At 34.8% G+C, this 23,195-nt stretch overlaps 1 protein-coding gene and 2 long non-coding RNA genes across 4 annotated transcripts in view; 2 read left to right on the forward strand and 1 right to left on the reverse strand.

Annotated features, from left to right (window-relative positions):
• Positions 1–16,606, forward strand: part of LOC149661322 (uncharacterized) — a 46,352-nt gene extending 29,746 nt beyond the window's left edge. The window contains exons 4-6 of one of the 2 annotated variants that reach the window (XM_089842810.1): positions 10,436–10,459; positions 14,937–15,051; positions 15,158–16,606. In XM_089842810.1, coding sequence (XP_089698936.1) covers positions 10,436–10,459; positions 14,937–15,040 — 128 coding nt within the window. In that variant the 3' untranslated portion in view covers positions 15,041–15,051; positions 15,158–16,606. The remainder of the gene's footprint in view (positions 1–10,435; positions 10,460–14,936; positions 15,052–15,157) is intronic. The other variant, XM_089842811.1, reaches the window with a different exon arrangement.
• Positions 3,343–3,819, reverse strand: LOC149661323 (uncharacterized). Its single transcript, XR_016369085.1, has 3 exons — positions 3,701–3,819; positions 3,516–3,638; positions 3,343–3,455 (listed from the first exon to the last, which is right to left on the reverse strand). It is a non-coding gene; the product is annotated as an uncharacterized LOC149661323 (long non-coding RNA).
• On the forward strand, positions 5,557–6,434 carry LOC149661324 (uncharacterized). Its single transcript, XR_016369086.1, has 2 exons — positions 5,557–6,001; positions 6,090–6,434. It is a non-coding gene; the product is annotated as an uncharacterized LOC149661324 (long non-coding RNA).
• Positions 16,607–23,195: the final 6,589 nt, after the last annotated feature.

The following is a 23,195-nucleotide window of genomic DNA, read 5'->3' on the forward strand; positions in this document are numbered from 1 at the left end:
CTTGAAACACGACCGTATTAAGGCCACGCCGATAATCACTCATTTATTATAACATCGCAACCACCGTCGTGAACCTAAATAACTCAAAAGTATCGCTCGACCCTACCCTATCTCCAAAACCCTCATGTTTCAAAAAAAGGGGGGTCAGAAAGGCTCGTGCTCTTCGCTCCCAAAAGGGAAAAGGGAAAACTGTGAAAACAAATGATATTTTTCTCCAACTGACTCTAGAATGGTTGAAACCCCCTTTTTCTGGCACACAAAATTGATTACAGTATTTACATATTAATATACCATTACCGTCCAGAGATTCCAAAGTAAGCGGGGGCCCGTTTTGCCCTACCCGATACTTTCTTGGGTGGGCGGAAATAGGGGGTATGGGGTGGGCGAATTGGCAAGGGGTTGTCGCGCTTCCTTCCGAAGAGTAAATTGTTTCTAGTCTCTTGAAAAATGCCATTTAGTTCGGGGGGATACGCCCCTTTCTCTTTTGACAAAAAAAGAGGACCACAGAAGAGAAGAGAGAGAGAGAGGAGTTATAAATGACCCAGTTTATAAGTTTTGATATAAATTATAGTTTTGTCCCTGTTTTTGGCAGTGAATCCGTAGGACCGTATCGTCCTAGGATGACTGGGTGGGGGTATCACCCCTTTTTCCCCCCTCAGCCATTTTCTATACTTAATTGACTTCTTATTTTTCAAACAGACATGCATGCACGCATCCTACCTACTCTCCTCCCAAGATCAGCATAAATAATTCGTTTAAATTTTATTTTTACCTTAAATTTATCCAGGAAATTTTGGATTTAATTTTTTTCCACTTGTTTTTAAATTAATTGTATTGTTTTTAATTAGCAATTAATAACAACAGCATAAATAAGACAATAAACGGGGTTTATTTTATATTCACGAATGGCTGGATAGGTATGTGAAATTTTTATCTATTTCTATCAATATGATTAGATACACTAATATTTAATTTGGCAAAAAAGGCCAATTAATTAATAAACCTCTTCGATGTAAAAAAGGGGGTGTGGGCAACCCTCATTATCGGGACCCATAGTCACCTCTACGCACTCTCAGTGCAGACCCAAAACGCCTAGAGCGCAGGCACAGAAAATCGAGATGGAAGGTAAAGTTATACCCAAGTGTCTTTCCCTCTCAGTTAAGTCTAAAACACTCTTTTGCAAGGCAAGGAAACCGTCAAATATTAATTAAAAATGACTTTTAAACTTAAATGTTGAAGCCCCGCTGTGTGAAGTCACAAAATCTTGTCCGAAACTCGCTATATAAAGAAAAGTCGGCGTTTATTTGAAACAAGTTTCAAGCTTAAAACGAGAAGCGATTCGCAGCGGGAATCGCCTTGTAAACTGTTAAAGAACATCTCATCTCTTGGAAAACATTCCAAGAAAAAAGTTATAAAAAAATTCTTTCCCATTTTGGGCGATATTATCGGGATATACGGGATGGCGCATGGAAAAACTCTATGGGATTCTTTTGTCGTCTAACAAAGCCAGCAATTTATATATCACCCCTCTCCATTGTCTATTTCAATTTCTTTTATATATATAATATATTTTTTTTCCACTGATTTCCGGCTTCAAGAGAATTTTATATTATTTTTTTATTTCGTCGTGTGGCGTTAGCTAAAGTATTTTTTTTTCTTTTTTTCTTTGGTCAATCTCTTCAATCTCGTATACGTACTCGCTTGTTGCTAGATAGATATGGATGAAACCCAGTTTTAAAATTGCATTTTTTTCTATTCCCCTCTTCGTGAGATGAAAAATATATTTATTTTCCTCCCATTCCCTTCCATCTTGAGCCTCCTAATACTTTACGACTATCATAAGTTGATAATACATTTTAAATAAGTTACTATTGTGGTAGAGTGTAGATTTGGCATCGAGGTAAAAAATTTCTCTCTAGTTTCCTACTGCAAGGTCTAGCTCTAATTTTTGTCAAATGCGGTTGCTTGATTTAAAACTATCAAAACCATATTGTATAAATTAAACAATTCCATGACTTTAAAGGGATACTATGAGATAGAATAGTTTCATTTTTAATAGAAATAGCGTATAAAATAATGAGTATATCAATTGGAACCCTTAAAGAGATTTAAAACATAACGATAACCCATGATACGGAAAGAACAGCGAAGTGTTATACTTATTTAACATAAACTTATGCTTATAAAAGCCAATGAAGTGAAAGCTTAAGAAAAGAAACACGCGTACAGACGCTACTATTCCTAACGTTCTTAGTCCCTGCCTTTCCATCTAATAGCTCCATTAGAAACAACATCTTTCTAACTTTTTATTTCAAGATGAAATTTTACGTAATTAAACTCACAGATAAGTTTTGTCCGAATGCGAATTTTCCGTAACTTGATATATTGAAAAAATTCTTTTCAAAGTATGTTTCAGTTGAATAGAATTTAAGTAAAGAATCTGTTTAGTTTTGTTTACTTAATAGGGATTCAAATAACGACAAACAAAATGATATTGGATTTTCTTTTCATGTTAACAGGGAGAAATTTTCGATGTATCAAAATGGTTTCAAAATTTGAGGAACTATAACAAAAGCTGGAGATTTAAAGAAATTTGAAATTGCGTACAAAAATCTTCAAAGCGAATTATTCTATTTTTAAAAAATACTTATTTCCAAACCACTATCAAATAATATTCAAAATAAATAATATAATTTCAATTTTAAATTTGAGGATATGTAAACTTTATATACATAACAATATTTTCAATTTTAGACACAAAGCGGTATTGAAATGAAGAATTGAATATTTCTAAAAATTAAACATGGTCGCGTTACCAATTTTTCCACCAGATTTAAACTTAAGTAAACATTTAATTCCCCCCAGCTCTCTTTCTTCTCTTATTTACGAGATAAATAAATAAAAATAAATCGGTTTTTTCGATTCAAAAGGAATTTTTATATATATATCTCTTTGGGGAGAGAAAAAACCGCGAAAAACGGTTAAAAGAGAACTTTTCTCATTGATCAGATAAAAAAGTATATTAACTCGAAGTTCAGTAACAGCTCGATATAGTTTCAAATCAGAGGATAATTTTTTTCAGGGAATTTATCTTCGAGGTTATGTACTTCTGGGAGTATTTAGCTTTGAAAGCAATCGATATTGACCAGCAAGAACTGGACAGATTAGTTCGTCTCCCGTTCTTTTTCAATAGGGGGCCTTTTTTAAAAACCGATGCAGACTTTAGTTCCACAAATATATAGAGGGTACTCGAGATACCTGAAAAAGATAGCGTATTGGATAATAGCCGTTCGAATCCTTTTTATACCATTTAAGCCTTTGTATGTTCTGGCGCCGAGCGGATCTTTAAACAGGATCAACTCGGCCAGTAGTTTCCAAAAGTATAAGAAACTTTTATACAGTATTTCCAGACAGGTATAGACAAAGGTTTCTCCTTTAAAGCTCGAAAAAGAGACCTAAAATAGATATCTAAGTTTCGCCTTCAAGACGTTTGAAGATGTTTTACGCAATTGTACCTAAGGTGGTTGAATTTGAACCATTACTGTATAGTCCAAGTAAAACAAGACATTCCGTTGATTCAGTTCAAATATGTCTGAAATGATGAAGGCTCGGCTCAAATTGAAAATTGGTTTTGTTTCCTAGCCACGCAGTGAAACAAGTTTTACGATTGGACCACCAGCTTATTTTTTAAGGTGTTTACCAAACTCTCTGAGAGGGAGCCGCGGATTTAGTGGAAATGTAAGCGCAAACGATCCCTAAGACCATGTATGGAACCCAGAACTAAAAGAAAAGAAGCGTTGGTCTAAAAACAAAGAGGCTTAGACGTTAGACCAACAAAACTGAAAGTGCTAGCGGCCCGTTTCTTCTATACATCGATAGAGAAAAAGATTCAGACAGATCCGTTCTTCCTTCCTATAACGTCTTATTTGTCTTACATTCGAAAGGTTTACATTGCTTGGCAACCAGTCAATTGACTGAACATTCGAAGCTTTAGAAGAAAAAAAAATATATATAATTTCATTTCGTAGCGAATGAGCTAGGGGGATTTCTCCCCTCGGGGGTATAATGCAGACCGCGGGGTTTAAATACCCCTCGCTCGATTACGCCGATAACCTATCAGATTATGGATTTATCGAAAAATCCTTTATTTCACCCTTAACTCGCTTAAATTTTTGAACCTAAGTAACATAAACTAATACACTTAAGTGTGAACTAAGTCTTCCCCTTCATTGATTATGGACGAGAGTTAGTTCAAATTTACATCAACTGAAGTTCGAAAGAAAGGAAACGATTTGATCATTTTGGACTGCTAAAATTCAACAGAGTTTAGATATTTAACAAATTTTCAGTATAGCATGCACCACCTGTTAGAAGGCCTAGGTTTTTGAAGAAGGAAAAAAATCCAAACCATTTGAGTTCTGCTAGAGAAGACAGTACTCAACTTAATGGTCAAGTCCGGTGTAGCTACGGGGTGTCTTGCCATAAATGCTCATGGATTCCTTTTATATATTTTCTCATGCTCTCAGAGCTGACATGGTAGACTGGGCTACGCTAATGGAATCCAAGAGTATACGCTCTGTTCAGTTGTTTTTACTTTCACCGTCTAACTTGTCAGTAAAAGCGTACTTTACGATTAAAGGTAAGTGCCTTCGTCCATTGAGGCAATACATTCCGTTCTAGAACATAAGATAATATAGAGAGTAGCGGGACACTAGGCTGGGCACGAGCGCTTTTAGATTCCCTAATGAAGAACCACACGGGGGTATGTAGTTATTTCTCGCGAGAAAAGCGATCCATGGTGTGGAAGGATAGTAACGTATATATGGGTATATCTCTTTTTCTTTTACCCAGGGTGCCATGCGGGATAGCCTATAATAATGAGTCTCATTGTACGTCTTTCATCAACCCTTTGAGGCTAGCGTAACCACCAGCCAGAAGTGTATAATATACCTCTTGGAGGAAAGTACCATGGCACCCTGCATCCAGAATTATTTTCTCGTGTTTTCCTTCGTCAGTCTAATGCCATGCTTCAAAATAAAAATAGGCCTGTGCTAAAACAGTTGAGACCCTTCTATTTGTAATAATCTTCTGGGATAGTCTGTCCGAAGTAAGTAGGTGGAACAAATCCAAAATGGCTTCACCCACCTCGTAGCAATCACGCGTATATTTCTATATCTTACGTAGCGACATCTGTTGAATCGTTAGAGCGGAAACTTATTTCGGGTAAAAGGCTAAACCCTCTCGCCTATGCGACACGCGAACAACCAGACCAGCGGGATGGTGATAGAAATGTGTCCGACACCCTATAAAAAGCCAAAGCTTAGTCCTTGAATGCGTAAGCCATGTATATCCAACAGGGCGTTCAGTTCTTTCCAACTTTTTCATTAATAAAGCCAAATTCAAAGCTGGTGGTGGTGGTCTTTTGTTGGAAAAACCAGCTAGCTCTTGTCTCTTTTCTCGTGAATAGACTTTAGTTTTAGAACATTGGCTAGCTTAATTAATATTATTCAAACGTACGATCACCTCTAGAAGCACAATAGATTCGAATTCGCGGCGATTCAAAAATAAATTGAACGGTATTGTTATGGTTCGTTCGAAGGTCTGGTCTTTGATGAACGCGGAAGCCCCTCGAAAAGTCAATGGCTTCCGTAATAAAATACTTTTTAAAATTGTTTTATCTATAAAAAGAATCCGCAATAATGCGGAAGAAATATAATACGTTTTTAATTCAAATAATATCGAAATAAGTTTTCATTTAAAATATTGTTCAAATTGGGTAACGTTATTTACCCCATAGACACAAATTAAAATAGAGATCTCAACGTCTCAAATTTAATCATAAAATCTGAGTAGAATAAATGAACTCGCGTCAAATATCTCATTATCTAAAGAAACCCGAGGATTCAATTAAATCTGATTACAAATGACGTGTTACACGAATAGATTTCGAAGAAAGACAGCCGTCCATTGTGTCGTATTAGGGACAGGCTTCCAAAGAATGGTTAAGGTTTTCTCTTTGGGGATATTTATACGTAAGAATCGTCATCGTAACTATAGGGAGAAACCCGTTTCGTTTTGTATTCCGCCAGGTGTTCTTAACAGATTAATTAAAGTAACGGCGGCACGGGTGCCATCTTAGTACAAGAACCACCTCCACCATCACCACCCTTTCTATTCTGGCGTTCAATTCCATCGAAGTTTCCTCTAGTGCCCACTATAAGAAATGCTAAAGAAAGGCGAGTGAGGGAGATTCGATGATGGGTCTTCGGGGTATAAGGGTCCATGCCCAAACCATCTTACTTGGTATACCATACCACACTATGAATTACTTCAATTATCCCATAAATAATGATTTTACTTCGCAACGATTCATAATTTTCAGGAAATCACATTTCCCTTGAATTGTTTTAAATAAATAGAACTTTCTGATTCATGTTTCACTTGATTCTATACCGGATTTAACCCAATCGTTAAATATTAGGGAGACAACTGAGGAAACCCTTGTTACACCAACTCTTAAAGTAAAGACATAGATTCTTTTATTTTCGGGGGGTCAGGTCTTGAACCCCGTGGAGAGACAAGAGCTGCAGAGACGAAACCATTTACTTTTTTTCTTTTCCTTACATCATTTGAGAACGGAAAACTGAAGAAAAGGGAATCTCTTCTCTTTTCTTCTTGTCTAATTCATTGGGATTTCTTTTATAATCTTTTTTTCCTCGAGTACGATGGGCCGCGTAATTTGCTAATAGGGACCAACTCGGAATTGGAAACCAATCAGTTCTTTTTCAAATTCGTGATTAGAAAATGAATAGGAGTTTTTTTTTTTTTTTTTTTTTTTGAAAATTCAGTTGTGATTGACGTGTGAATAAATAGAATTTTTTTCTAGTCTTAGAAGATATATTCACTAAGATCGTCACGTTTATGACGAGAAATTCCAATGCAATATTAGACCCAAAGTAATAATTAAAAATATGTAAACTTCAAACTCTGCTAACCGGGATTTCTCTGGAAATAGTATCTACTACAATTGGCCCACCACCAAAGTCGAAGAATTCATAGCCTTTAGTAATTATTGCAAATTTCAAGTGCCGCATTCTAATTGTTAATCTCCTATTATCCGTAATTAAATATTACCTAATTAGGTGATAACTGCTAATTAGCAAGTGTTCTAATTCTACACTCAGATTCATAGGTTTGTAATTACCTATTTCTTCCGTCAGAAGTATTGTACAGACTTTTAGCCTTCCTGATAATGAATTGAAAGTAGGCTTAACGCTAAGCCTTGAACGGTTACAATTAAATTATGGAAGCAATAAGTTAAGACTGTTGATGAAAAATAAGCTTCTTAACTTTCAAAATTTTCAAATTGATTTCTGCCTTAAAATTCCTTAATTGTCTTCATCGATCAAAGCTTCGTTCACTTTATCCTTAAAACTCGGGGATCCATGATTCTAACATATGGCGAGCAGCGAGCACAAATATCGAGGTGGGGGTGATAGAGGGAGGGGTGGGGGTACTGAAATGTGGGTGTAGCTTTAATTTGGAACGTACAACTGTTCCCCAAACAGTCGTATTGATCACGACTGACTCGCATTATAACCAGAAGTATATTAAACCTAAAAGTATGCAGTACATCCTTAAAGAAAGATAAGCTATCAGTTTTCTGTAAAAGTGTCTGTAAAATTTTCTCCCTCGTGATGAATTTAAGAGGGAAAAGTGGGGAGATAATACTCTGCCTCTATCTTCGAAAGGATCTATTCCAACACATTAAAGAACGTAACGTGTTTTGAAAAATTGGAACTGTTTATAACATTTCATAATTTCATGGTTATTTACAATATTAGTACCTAAACCATACCGGAAAAATCAAGACACTCTTAGAATGATGGTAAAATTCCATAAAATCCAAAACCATATCTGAACCATTCTTCGGGCATTTGAAGACAGATTTTAGTATAGCAAAATGGGTGTCTGATGCCCAAGAAAATAAATTGAAACACTGAAACATTCAGTATATTCGCGATGGATTTGTTAATAAGGGGTAAAGGTACCAATGGGTGTTTTATCAATAACCCGCTTGGCAATAATTCCTATTTCCACAATTGGCTTCATTAATCAAGTGATTCGAGAACTGGTTCGGGGGGTTAGGATGCGAGAAAGCTAGAACCGTACTTAAATACCCGGCCCATAAAATTTATGAACTTTTAGGCCGTTTCAGGCTCACGTCCAGAAAGCTTTAAACCTTGCAAAGGCTTAGTATAGCTAAGATGGAAGGGGGGAGAGAATGAGAAAACTAATTTAAAAATTTCTCAATTTCAACGGAAGCAAGCTGCTTCAGGTCGTTCGTTTCTGCGTCTGTTTTAAATTTTAACCCTAAATACGTAAAGTGAGAGGACGGACATTGAGCGCGATAAGACACGGGGTGTTCGTATTCCTTCGTATAAACCGGGGCAACTGGGCTATCCCTTATATTCTTATATAACGTTTGTCAGAACTTAAGCCGGTCGCTCCACGCGCCGCAAATTTGAAAAGCAATGCACGAAGAGAAAGTATATAGAGCTGTTACAGTTAGCGAGATAAATTTATACAAGTCCATTTCTAATTAAGTCCCTTGTTCTAAAAGTGTATCTACCTATACATTTTTGGTCAGTGAAGGATGAGGGGCTTAATTTCTGGACGACGACGAAGGGAAAAGGGGAATTTGGCCATATAATAAACGCGCCTGAATTATTCAAAGATTGCCTGCTGATGTGAACCATAATCTCAATTGAATTTTGAAGCTGACACATAGACAAATGTCTCGTAATAAGCTTCATGGTTCTACACGGCTAAAAGCATTTTCTTAATGTATAGTAGGTTCAAGTTTTGGTAAAAGATTCGATGATAACGTTTAGTCCTGACTGACTAACAATCAAGGCCCAGCCTAAAAATGCCCAGGGGCCTTGCTGCTAGTAAAAAAAATTAAAATCATCTTCAGAATTTGTTAAATAGATCTGAGAATTTATAAGTACATAATTTTTTCAAGTAATGAGGTTTTGCCAAATAATTCGAGCTTAGCTCCAGCCCCAGTGAAATTATGGTATATTTTCTTTTTACACAATAAAAGCTATTCAAGCCCCCTCCTCCTGGTATATTTTTTAGTACCAGTGGAAGCTTGTGTGACGTTGCATGACGTCGTACTATAAATTAAGTCCCTATTAAAAAAAACCGCGATTAATTAAAACGTTTTCGTCACTGTATATTTTTGATCATTTTTCTAATTTAAGGTTGTCTTTACTCTCGTTTAGGAAACCATACGGAATAAGACTATTTATTTACAGCATGGTTTCTGTTGTTAGAATAATAAATAATTTCAACTAGACACCGTCCTGTTTTAGTTTCATCCTGTACATAGTATTATAGAATTTAAATGGTCCTTTGAGACATAACCGAGGTAAAGATATCAGTTGAAAATAAATAGTTTCGAAGCAACGGCTAAATTTCACGTAACTGAGAAACTTGAATTTTGTAATTTGTGGTTCACAAATGGTAGGCACCTTCCGAAATTGAAGTCATTATTCTTCAAGTCTGACCGCGCACGATTTTTCTCCCAGTTTCAAATTTTAACGGTGACCATTTATAAACAAGACCCAAGAGAGAAGCCAGTTTCCTACCTCCCTATATATTTCTAAGCAAAGGCCTATTTTGCGGACAACGGGTTATTAATTTACAAATTCATACCATAGATATCGTAAATATTACACAATACGAGTTATCAATTTAAAGCGATACACGTGGAACAGTACCGGGGGGATCATAGTATAATTTTAAGTCTTGGTAAAACACAGATGTATTATAAGGCAACAATTAAAATGGGTATATTAATTATTAATATCTATGAATAATTCTGTTTACAATTTGAATCAATTCTTAGTATTGTTTATAACTGATAAATATACTTATCGATAAACAGGCTAGAGGATAATTTTCTCGATATTTTTAATTTCATCATCTTCGATACGGATCAAATTACTTTCGCTGAAAATCTACTACAAGCATAATTAATGTTATGCGGAGCATGCGCAGAGTGGTTTAGCTATATAAGAACGTGAATTCTCTATAATTTTTTAGAGAGTCCCAAATGATATGATGTAAATTATCTTAAATTAATGTCAAGATAAAGAGTTGTTCAACATAACAAACTCAATTTAATTACCGAAAATCACTACTAGATTAAATAAGCATTGGCCAAAAATATCAAAAACCACACTACAAAAATTCTTCAATTCTCTAATTACATTATCATATTTCCATTTAATCAATCTCGCTCTATACGTTCCTTATTTTCCTTTTCAAATCCCGCATTTTTATTTACTATTATTATTTTATTATTTTGTTTTAATTTATTTAATTTATATTTTCCTTTTTTTCGCTTTTTTCTTTCTCTCGCTTTCAGATGAATTCATCAAAGAACCAAAAGGTAACTATAGAACTTTTATTTTAAATTTAAAATTATTTTTAACAAGCTTTCCTTGCTTATTTCCTTTTAATTTCTTTATATCCTGTTTTCTATTTCCTTAAAAATATTCGCAAACTAATCTAAGACATACCTATAGAGATGTGAAATTTACAAAAAATATTGATTGCCTTTTATTTAGAATTCTAAGCCTTAGCAGCTCAAAATATTATCCCATTCAATTATTATTGAAAAACAAAAATTCCAGATATAGGCCTACCATCTCACGAAAAATAATTTATCAAAAACGTAAGTTGGCCCGGTCTATACATCTGTATAATCCGAGAGAGCCAACCCAAAAAAAACCTTAATTAACTCAGATTTCTTTTGTTAACAAGAAACATGAGTCCGAAAACCGGGGTATGATTGACGAGCTAGTAACGCGCATCTAGGCTTATCCCAATCTGAATTTACAACGCGTAAGAACCTATACCTAATGATATCAAATCATACTTGATCACAGTATAGACTTCATTGCTAACTCAAATTGAAATAAATTAAGTTGGTTTTCCCTGATTTATACTTCGACCAAAGATTTAAAGCCAATGCAGAGAAAGGTAGATAATACCAGTTGTATTTGAGGTACAGCGTATTCTCTGCTTCTCTTTCTATTGCGTGTATTTCAGTAAACGAAATTTAGTTCATACCAGGAATAGTATAGTGAGATTCCACGATTTACACACTAGTATACGTAGCTTTACACGTATTAACCTTTCAGATTGGTATAGTTACTTTTCCAAACCAGGACATATATAATCACATAATCACATTCTCTCCTCGGTAGCCCGTTTCATATTCATGAGATTATTCTTAGGGTGTTTTTTTGACAGTGATTTTATTTTACGCTTTTGGGTTATGGGTGATGGTGGTAATACGATAGTGGTGATGCTTGTACCAAGAAGAGACCAAGAAAGTAAAAGGTGTCGGATAGTTAAACTTTCAAGGAGCCCAGACAAAAAATTTTAATTCCTTATAGGAAAAATAGTAATTTTTTCCGGAACTACAGGATTTTATAGGAGAAAATATGTGTTTTTATAGGAAAATATGGGACTAAAAATGCTCATACATAATGCTATTTTTGCTATGTAGAAAAATCTCAAAAAAAGAATAAATGACAAAACAAATTGGATTTTACTTTGAAAACAGAAACCTAATTAAAATATAACAATTAAAAAAACACTGAGCAAATTTCGCAATTTCTATGTCTAGTCAAACGTAATCTCGATGGAAGAGCTAAATTTAAATAAATTTGTCGCTAAACTATATGAAAACTTCAACTAAGTCAAAAATATAGGATATTATAGGATTTCTAATCAACAAAATTAGAAATAATAAAACACCATGGATCCTAAATTTAATGTCTACAATATTATAGGACTTTTCATGAAACTATAGGATAATATAGGACAGGTTCAAAAATATAGGATTTTATAGGAATTATAGGTCCGCTGGGTTCCCTGACTTAGTCGACTAATACAAGGAATGATTCGACCATCCTAAAACCTCAATATTTAAAGATAGTTCAGACCTGCACTATCCGACACTTCATAACTAACCCTCTTACCATCCCTCATTCTTTAGATTCGGTTTTACATAATCACGGACGTCTATGGATTCTAGTTTTTCCGTTCCAGCGAATTTAAGTCTTTGACATAACACAACGCTGGTTTTGCCTAGACGGTCTTAAGCCTAAACACTAGCTAAACTCCTTAGTTCTGAACTCATTTAAATAATCCCAGTTCTTTTGAAAAAGGCTAATATATTTTGTAGAGTGTTAGGTAGGCCAGTGGTCTTTCTAAGCCTTTATAATATCTTTGAAAAAAGAGATTAGATTATACTGAACGTCAGTTAGAAATTGAGTAAACAAAATTACCTTGGACCTTTTGGGTTTTAAGCTAATATAAGAGATGCGATTAAGTAACTTTCACAAAAAATTAAAATTAATTTCCGTAATTATAACATTGAATTAGCTATAATAATATAAAGTGTGCTTCTGAAAGGTCTGTAAACAATTAAAGGGAGGGTGAAGTAGAAAATCAAGTGATTTTTTATCGATTCTTCTACTAATTATAAGACCAGTCTGCATAGTGAAACATTCAGGAAATACTTAGGAATGATTTTAAAATTCAAATTAGGTTGAGATTTAATTATAATTTTAAATAAGGACCTCCGACCAATGGCGTAACGCCCTGCGTTTTTATTAACAAAATTCTCGTGGCATTACTTCACCCTCCCTTTAAGGGAGATGTTCCTTTCTGTGATTTCGGAGTCGAAAATGTAACATCTAAGACATTTGTCGACCGGGCCATCGTTTTCAAGTTATATTTGGAGCGTTTTAGTGACAACTCCTTAATTAAATTATAAATCATTGTCTTCCGTTTTCCTAATTAAATTTAAACGATCACCCTTAAAATACTCCAATCTTAAGTCGAAAACGGGTGGTCCGGATGTCAAAAATTTCACAGAACAATTTCAACTCAAAATCTCTCGAAGAACATCCCTTTAATTTCCGACAGACCTTTCAAAAACACCCTGTATAACGCCAATATACGAAAATAAGAAGGAAAGCTAACCATAGTTACGTAATTCCCAAGTTGGTCTTTTTGCCTTTGAGCTAGGTATCTTACTAGGCATATGGGTTAGAAAACCTTTTTCTCCTATATAGCGATTTTCCCTTAATAGCTATTTGCAAGGAGGAATAAAAGTGGGAAAAGATACATGGAAGGTTTAACGATAAAAAATGACTTCTACTAACAATTTCTGTCGTTTAAACTATTCAACCCTAACTTAGGAAGTCTATGGAAATGCTTCTCCATTACTTTATAGTACCCGAAGGTTAGGTCTATAATCTATTTTATTTTTGTGGGATTTTTTCATTTCATTTCGACTTTCGTACAGAGAGTTTGAGAGTGACGTCACCTTGTATACTTCAATGGAGAAAAATATATCATCATAGACATCAGAAATACATTTTAAATAACAATGAATATTTTGAGAATGTTCATTCATTTTGTACAGTATCTGAAATGTACTTCGCATGGAAAAAAGTGTTCGTTGACTGTAGTTGCGCAATCGCTATACGAGACGTTATTGAAATTAGTACATTTAGTGTGGGAGAGAGGGCGCAAAATAACAACTCAATATACAAACATTAACCCACGTGACAAGAAGGAACCAATTTAATCCCTTTCTAACACTGTGGGGGGAGCCTAGGCTCGCGTGACGTAGAACACTACGCCACCCAACAATCCATCTCCTTTTCAAATCCACCGTTGTTTAACCAAAAGAGAAATTCACTAACAGCACGAGACGAGTTTATTTATATATAATACTAATATCTATGAGATATCTTGGTAGGTGCAAAGTGCAAGCCCCGAATTGCCAAAGAAAAGACCGCATCTTTAAATCACTAGGAACCCTATCGCTTATTCCCCGAGACTGGGATTCGAATTCGAAAAAGTGAAGCCAAAATCTCAAGGGAATATCCCTATTGGGTTCTCTTTTTTTGGCAAAAGAGGTTCCCGATTTTGGTATACGGGTGGTGGAGATCTTGGAAAAAGTGAAAAGTCACTTTCCTGATTCCATTATCGAAAAGTCTTTGGCGATTTTTATCAAGGTTTTTCCTATCTCGGCCAATCACCTCCATCTATTTCGAAGTCAGGCTCGGAATAAAAGACAAAACCTGTAGGAAATCGGGTTCAAGACTAATACAAAATCATTCCTCGCTTTAAAATGTCTCCAAAGAGGATAAATTTTAAAGTACACAAAAAGAAACTTGTAAGCTCTTAGCTTGCCTGGTAACAATGAAAAGGTTAACTGCAACATTAGGGGTGTAATAACAATGTACTAATTCAGGACTCGTATATATACAACTTTCGGAAAACAGAGTTTAAAGTTGGTATACGAAATAGGAAACGAAAGATAGAAATAACACTGGGAATATTTAAGGTATAGCACGATGGTATGCGTAAGAAGCTTGTATCATATCCCATTATTGTCCTCACCGTGTCATCTAACCTTAACTTTTAAACCACCGACTACTCAATTAAAATTATAATCAGGGATAGATTTAATTAAAGAAGTAGGAATGGAGTTCTAACGGTTAGTATTTACTTCAGTCCGACTCATAGCCCAGTATAGAGCCCCTCCCTCAAACACGTAACGAAAATTTTAAATTATCATATTGGCTCGCTTAAAGTACATTTTGATGACGTTGCTGACGGGGACGGCGAAAAATACCTTATTCCTTTTTACCTCTGTCGCTATGACCCGCCTCTTCTTTCATACCCCTCCGTCCCGTGGAAGGGGGTCCGGGACTTCAACGCCCGCCCACATTAATCTGTCCTCCATCCCTACTTCTAAAACTAAATCTATCCCTTATCCCTGTTATAATTAAAGTGTTCACAATTACTATGTCAAAAATATTTCGTATATTTTTCAGAAATACCATGTACATCACCAGAATGCGGATGCTCGGCTATTACATCATCCTTAGCCATCTGCCTAGTGATGCTTATGTTCAGTATTCAAACATGGTTTCTATAGCACTAAACACGGTAAGTGTATAATTTTAACCACCAACCATAATTTACTAATTGCCATCGATTAAATAGCTAATTCATTCTTTATACTGTTTATATTGTTTATATTGTCTATTTACAGGTATCAGTTAACGCGGATATATGTTGTAATTAATCAACATTGTTGGCCACAGCTTTCTCGTGTGTATGTTGAAGATGCTCTTCCACTTAAGCTAAGTCACAAAGTGCCATTCAGTCAAAACATAAAAGGGCAGAACTCCAAAGATAACAAAAAAAAGAAAATATTTAGGAAAAACAAAAAAAAAAAAAATTATATATCATTAAAAACATATATAAAAATACGCCGGAGACTGAGTTTTAAAATAGAATTTGTAACACTATTTCTAAGTGTTGCCAAAAATAAAATTCGCCTTTTACCATCTAATGTATTTCGGATGAATATTGGAAGAGACGCGAGGCGACAGTGACTGAATAAAAGAAAAGATAGAAACTATTTAAAGAAACTGTTCAATAGGAAACTAGATTTTCCGTTCTGTGAATTTTATCCATTGCAATGCAAAATTTTAATTGGCTTAAACTAAACAGCAAACTGATATATTATCTTAAAATATTTCTAAACCCAAAGCACAATCAATTTCTTCCAATTAATTTGATAAAGTAAAGATTTGCTTGAGACAAGGTGCTTTTCTTTGAAACTGCGCATGCGCAATTGTATCTAGCCTAGTCTAAAATATAAGTTCTAAGTTTTATAATGAAGTTATAACTAATTTCAAAAAGACCGAATATTAATACAAAAAAAAATAATATTTTAACTGCAAAATAAAATTAAATTTCACGAAAACTCTCGCAAATTTTAAGTCTTAAGCCAATAAAAATTTAAAATTGAATTTATCTTTTATATATTTTGTTTTAAACCGCGCCTGATGAAAAATTTAAAAGTGGTTTTAAACCTACGTATATATAAGTGTGCTTTTTAGAAATTTTAGCTCATTGATAAGAAATTCGAAACATATCAGAGAAATGAATCGTAGGTCGCTATAATTGAAAGAAAAAAAACGTTATAAATATCAACTAAACCCAAAATCGTCACAAAGAACTTATTATATAAACGGTGATTTTATAATTACAAATTATAATATAGTAATTTTTAAAAAGATATAATATAATATATGATTAAAAAGTGGATATAAAAAATCACCAGAAAATTTTCAATTGTCAATCGTCATTGTAAATACGTGTTGAGTGAAACACCTGGCCAATTTAAATCACACGAAAATATTTAATAGCATTAAATGAACGATTTTAATTGTGAAGTTTTTATTTATAAATTTAGTGAAAACTATAGACCCAGTTATAGTTTTTATTTAAAAGAAATCATTAAATCGCACTCTGCTATCTTAAAAAAACGTCCACATTACTCTTCAATTGAAGAAATTATTAAAAGCTTTAATATATATATCAATGACATGACCCCCAAATTAATAAAATTAATAAAATAATTAAAATAATAAAGCTTAAGGAGGAATGCCGAAAATTCTTACGTGTAAATATAATTAAAGCATTGATGAAAATAAATGATTTACTATAAATTTTGTATAAAATTAATTAAAAAAGATTTTAGAGGTTAGAGTTCATTTTATCATAGTTTGTTCGGAATTAAGGTATACCGAAAATGTCTTGTTCTTTTCTTAGATTCTGAACGTTACAGGCTTACATTTCGGCAACACCAATCATGAATCATAATACATTACTATAAGAAACATTGGAATGTTCCAAAAAATATTCAATAAAAACCTAATCCATCAGGAATTCAATTCGGCATATACCGAAATGGCGCGAAATTATTCTGTATGTACGGTAGAAACGCGTAGCGGTTTTAGCGCGCGTCATTGGTTCAAACGCGGTGCAGCATGGGTGCCGGGTAACATTTCAATCCCTAAACGTCATAACCCATGAGAATTGCATGGGAACCTTAAACGAGGACCTGTCGGATAATAATAGGAAACGCGCTAGCCCCTGACCAAAAATATATATTTGTACAAAAAAACTCGAGACATATTAGATAGAGCTAGGTTTAGCGAGAATAAATCTTTTGTTTCTATATATCAATCCCACCATTTTCCGCGTCTCCTTTTTCCGAAGAAGTTCTGGTGTTTTTTTTCTTTCTGTCTCAGTTATAAGTTAAGGGGTTGGACACGTGTGAAAATACCTACACAGAACATTTTATGATATCTATGGTGGTTCATGCATACGAGACACCACAATTATCTTTCGAAATAAACCAAGTTAGCTAAGAAATGACGTATTAGCTTTGAATGACGCGAGATACCAGCACATATCTCAGAATCCAACGCTGGATATGTGAAAAACTCGTTAAAATTTACCATAATACACATGAAATTGTTGATAAGGCCCATGAATATATTTTAATCAACATACAAAAAAGTGAACGCACATAAAATTAAATGAGCAAATTTGCAAGTTGCGCGACGTAAAAGTAGCTCTTCAGTTTTATAAAACAAATGATAAGATTCAAATAAATTTTATCCAACCCCTCGAATAAAAAGGAGGCGTCTTGTTCGGGTCTCATAATTTTCCGGTGACAAGTCCGGTTAGCGAAGCCATCTTTCTACGTCGAGACGCGTGCTTATGATTTTTTCAAAATGGCGCGGTTTCTCTTTTTGGTTTCCCCGGGTCTTTCCCCGGACTCTCTGCCCACGCTGACGCAATCGTGGAAGGGGCAATGGGGCTCTACTATATCTAAAGGGGCAAACGCACTCTTTATAATAGCAACTCAATTCCGGTTGGTGGATTCGAGCCGCCACACATCCGAGGATGAATGATCGGAAAATATACTTTCACTTCTAGCCAAGCCTTTATATATTGAAACCCATAGCGAGAATAAAGAGTATAAGAAAAACAAGAGGGGGCGTACGCCAGCCCTTGCAGATATTACAACGGCTTCGCTGCTCTATTTCCTGATTGAAGTTTTGAACAAAAGGGGTTATGAATTTATTGTACTAAGAAATGAATATTTCTAACCCTTTCTTCTCTATCAATATATTTCTTTTTTCTCTGACCAAGAGAGTGTAATAACCGCATAATTGTAATTTTTCGTCTTTCAATGACAGATTGTAATAATTTAGCATCTTGGAAGACTTAATATGACACATTGAACTACAGCACTGCATTGGAAAGAGGAATGAGTGACGCATTGAACTACAGCACTGTATTGGAAAGAGGAATGAGTGACGCATTGAACTACAGCACTGTATTGGAAAGAGGAATGAGTGACGCATTGAACTACAGCACTGTATTGGAAAGAGGAATGAGTGACGCATTGAACTACAGCACTGTATTGTAAAGAGGAATGAGTGACACATTGAACTACATTAGCACCTCGGAAAGACGAATAACACATTGTGCTTCATAAAAATCTCGAATTTTTCGTTCACTTTATAACGTCTTTAATATAAATAATTAATAAAGCAAAATATTGAGACACTGTTACTATACCGCCTTCTCTAACTTAAATTAGAGTTAAATTTTAATAATAATAATTAAGTGCGCTCATTAAAGCTTATAGCTAAAGTAAATCATTTACACGTATACTATCCCTTTAAGAAAAAAATACACGGGGTTGATTCTGCATGTAAGGCAGCAATGCCCTAGATATAACTATGACCCCATAGGGGTTACCGGGCCGGCACCGGGGGGGGCAGGGCGGATACTGTATCTATAGCCGTACTAGGTTACAAAGTAGTATCCGATATACTGGAGATATTCCAAATACGCCATAGGAATCTTAAATAAGGAAACTCGGAGCGGTATATAGCCATCCCCACTTTTTTTTTTAACAGAAAAGAGCCTACTTGAATTTAGACCTTTTTTAAACTGTATGGTCTTGGAGGTATTAAACAACGGATAAATGGATAAGGTCTGTTATGTTGAGGTAGTATTAAGCGCAAATAATTTGGCATCTCGTATATGACAGATAATTTAATCACTTGCGTTTATATTTTAGGATACCCTATTTACACTTCGTATTTAATCATCCTATCACGCTTCATGACATCATTTAAATGGCTGTCAATAATCTATGGTTAAGGTATTAACAACTACTTTCAAGCTTAATATATATGTAACTCCTTAGTTAAGTTTTCCAAGGGTCAGTAGAGAAAAAATGATTTATTTCGATCACGTTTCTCTTAGGTGGTTTGGAAAAGATAAAAAAGTAATAGTCGAGTACTTTGAAGACGGTTAAGTTAACTGTCGATAGATTTTTGAGAGAAAAAAAGGTCTATTGTGGCAGAAACTATCCATCCAATGTTATTATGTTAGCCTATCTATTCTCTGAGTGAAGACCCAGAATTTAAAAAAATACATAGACTAGAGTAGGCCACATTATCCATCTTCCAAGTTGCTATTTCAAACGAAACTCCAAACTATTTCTAGCTTTTAACTTTTCCCTATGTTCGATTAAACGTGGTAAGAGTTTGGCATTAAGAATTCAGACCTAGTTCTTGAGACTTCTCCACTTCAAAGTTAAATAAGGTTATAGTCTACCGAACCCTAAGTTCTTAACTATGTTTCAAATAGGCCAAATGCTTTAGAAATGCAAGTTTAGTTGCCAAAAAAAAATACACGTGAAATGAGAAAGAAGAAAAATACGCTGAATAAAATAACTGAATCTTAACTTGTTAACCTATCTTATCTCAGAGGTTACTGATTTTAGAGAGAGAAAGAACTAGGTGTCCTCTGGTTTATTGGTCGATGGATGGGAACAGGGAATAAACCACGAAACCAAAAGCAGAAAAGTTGAAAAACACAACACGTTTCAGTAAGCTTTGACATCAGCACGACACGCAAGCCGCAGATTTTGGAAAACGAAGTTACGAAAATGGTTTCAAGATGATTTCTAAGCCATCAATCAACTTTCCCTTCGCGTTATTTGGCACGAGGCTTGATACGCCATCACCTTTCGGAGCCTCGATTTTCCACCCCTCTTAACCTTTCGAACGCCCCAGAAAGCGTTAAGGGGAAGAGGGGGGTGGCGAAACTGACTCAAAACTTATCTACCTCACTCAAGATTACTTGGACGATCTCTCGATCCGCCAAAAACTAATCTTCATACCCAAGAACTTGGCGAGAAAGTTTTTCCACACCTCGTCATAATTTTTAGAGAATGGTTTGGCTGTTCGAAACCAATTGCATTTGTAGGTGTAAGTTAAGAGATATGTGGTACCCCAGTTTTTCCTAGATAAAGTAGTTTGAACAGCCCGTTGATAAGTGGATAAGATTGTAATAGATAACAATACGTTAACTTAACTACTAAGGGATATAACTAGTAACCATACTATGAAGACACCGATCTCAAATACCTAAACCATCCTGAATACTTAACAAGCTGCCTCCGAATAAAAACTTCTTTAGAAAAAAAAAATACGTACAAAATACCTCTGGGAAATAATATTCGCGTGTAGTTGGACAATTGTCCAAATAAAGTTTACGCGTACGAATCAAAAACGAAATATCCTTAAAAAAGTAGTGAGTAACCGTCCAATCCCTCTTAAATCTTTTATAAGACGGGCATACCAACATCGGTAAGCCGCCGCTGTGGTTACGATGCCTTAATCGTGCCTCTTATCAAAATATGGACGGTGCGGCTTCACACTTCCCCACTCAATTTATATACGGGTATCATCATATCAGATCAGGTAGTGGAGTAGCCATTATTTTCCCATTTTTAAGGGCCATATTTGATAAGTAAGGAGGGATGGAAAAATGTGTTGAAGAGGCCATGATTAATATCAGTATTTTGTATGGTATAAAAAAACCACTGCGAGTTTTGGATTACGGAGCTTCACCATATGTGATTTACCGTGATATTTCACGGGTCAAGGTTAAAATAAAACTTACATCTAATACTTCTTAAGTTGGTATCGCAAATTACTTTAAGTTAAAATTCATAATTACCAAATGTTATCATGCTGCAGAGAAGTTCGAAAGAAATTTTCTTTAATGTTTTTGTGAAGTTGCGGGGCTTGCTCAGAACCGAGAATTAAGTTCAAAGTTGAATTTATTTGAAGATTATTCAGTCTGTTAAAGAGAAGAAAACGATTTATTTAATAATTTGGTCTCAAATTTTAAATTAGCTACGTCTATATATTAATCTTCTCAATGAGCTCAACAAAAAATGTCATTTTGGTGACTTACAAATCTTTCAGAATAATATTAGTCTTACAGTTTACAGCTTAGATTAAGAGCGATGCAGTTAAGAGAAAGGAGCTAAGACGCAATTAAAGATAACGAGTGTACCTTTCCGTAAATTGGCTCAGTTTGGTTGGACATGAAAGAAGTAATCAAGCCCAGGGTACGCGTCGCGTATTTCGCGAAATAAAAAGTACTTTTGAATTAAAAATCAATATTGCACTACAAAATGAGAAGTAGGCTAAGCCTAACGTGTGCCCCATTTCACGCCAGCGGCGACAGATGAAAGTGCATTTTTGACGGCTTAAAAACGCGTTACCGATAGAAACATAAGCAGCAGCGTCCCCTCCCCCCCCCCCGGCTTCCAAAAAATCCAGATTACGAGGGAGATGTAAGTAACGAAAGCAAGAACTCGTCCAAGGTAAAAGAAAAAAAAAATATTATATATATAAAATCGAGGAAAACAAGACACTATTCGCATAAAGCAATCTTTTCTTCTTTTCAGGAATGTTTTCATAGCGAAAGCGCAAGAAACAAGTTGGAAAAGACCAATTTAAACCCCCTCATATTGGTGTTTAATGTATAAAGTTACTATATTTCAAGTTTTTTTGTTTTGAACGATTTTATCATTACGCACATGGTGTCGTTGCTAAGTTCAAAGGTCACTTAATTATATAACCTACTGACCTCAAATAGCTAAGTAACAAAGGTTATTCAATGACCACAACTGACCACTTTCGATGTTTAGATCCTACGTTTCAACAAACAACAATTAAGTAAGAAAAACACTTAAAAGAAGCCTAACTCGAGTAAACTAGTACGAAAACTCTTATAATAAAATCTATAATGCATAGGTGTATTCAGGGGCCTTCTAGTCAAATTGGGCTCTAAGTAACAATACCGAAAACCCTTTCGAATCTTCCGGCTTTAAAGAGTTTAAGAACACTTTTTCATTGTTCTTCTTAAAAACGAAAGATAAAATATTTAAGAAAGAGGGAGTGTTGCGAGCGAGGAACCTCTGTGTTATCATTACGAAACAAGGGGGATTTTCTACTACAAAAATCTCTCCCTTTTCCATGAAAAAAGAAGAGAAAATTTAACGACATGGAATTCTATATTTTTAAGGGTGAAAACTGAGAAAGTACAGAAAAGTACGGGGAAAAAAATTTATTCACGAAAAGTGAAAAAGAGTGAAAATAATATTAATGGGCATTATTAATAATAACGAACTCATTTGCATACGAAATAAATTAAATTAGCATGAGCCACCTATTACAACACAACACCGAAACTCGACCCACACGTCAAACCTCAACTGGGAAAGAGATGTTGCTGTTGCAAGATGAGACTAATAAGGAACAGAAACGGGATATATCACCAAGCCCCATTATTCTTTGTAATGTCTACCCACTGGCGGGTTTAGAATGTAGACCCATTTGAAAATAAAACGAGGAGAAAAAAATAATATACGGGTAATGATATTATTATGAGAATTTTAATATTCTTGACTTCCCTATTGGCTCTATTTCAATGGATAGACTAAGAAACACGATCTAATAAAGGAATTTATATTCAGAGAGCGAATTTTTAATTTTTCATGAATTTGAACCTAGTGTCGATTACTATTTTAATCATTATTCAAATAAATTTACTTTCAACTTCTTCTAAATCCGAATCTGACGCCTTACGAGCCCGACTACGAAACGGAAATTAATGGTTATTTGAAATCAGAAACCACATACATACAAGTCTACGCAAAAGACCTTCCAACTGAGATAGAAGCAATATATCTAATATCTTTTTTCCCCATGCATCTTAAGGGTTTGCGTTTCTTTTTTATTCATCTCCCTGGCTGGTAGGCCAAACCGAAAAATGGGATAGAAAACTATTGGTCGTTGTCAAAAAGTTGAAGAAATAATTTTTTCTTGCCAGGCGGATTTTGTGGCTGC

Source organism: Phalangium opilio, unplaced genomic scaffold, assembly GCF_054372755.1.
Source record: "Phalangium opilio isolate 3A_F unplaced genomic scaffold, DU_Popi_V2 ptg000070l_1, whole genome shotgun sequence".
Classification (NCBI taxonomy): Eukaryota; Metazoa; Arthropoda; class Arachnida; order Opiliones; family Phalangiidae; genus Phalangium; species Phalangium opilio.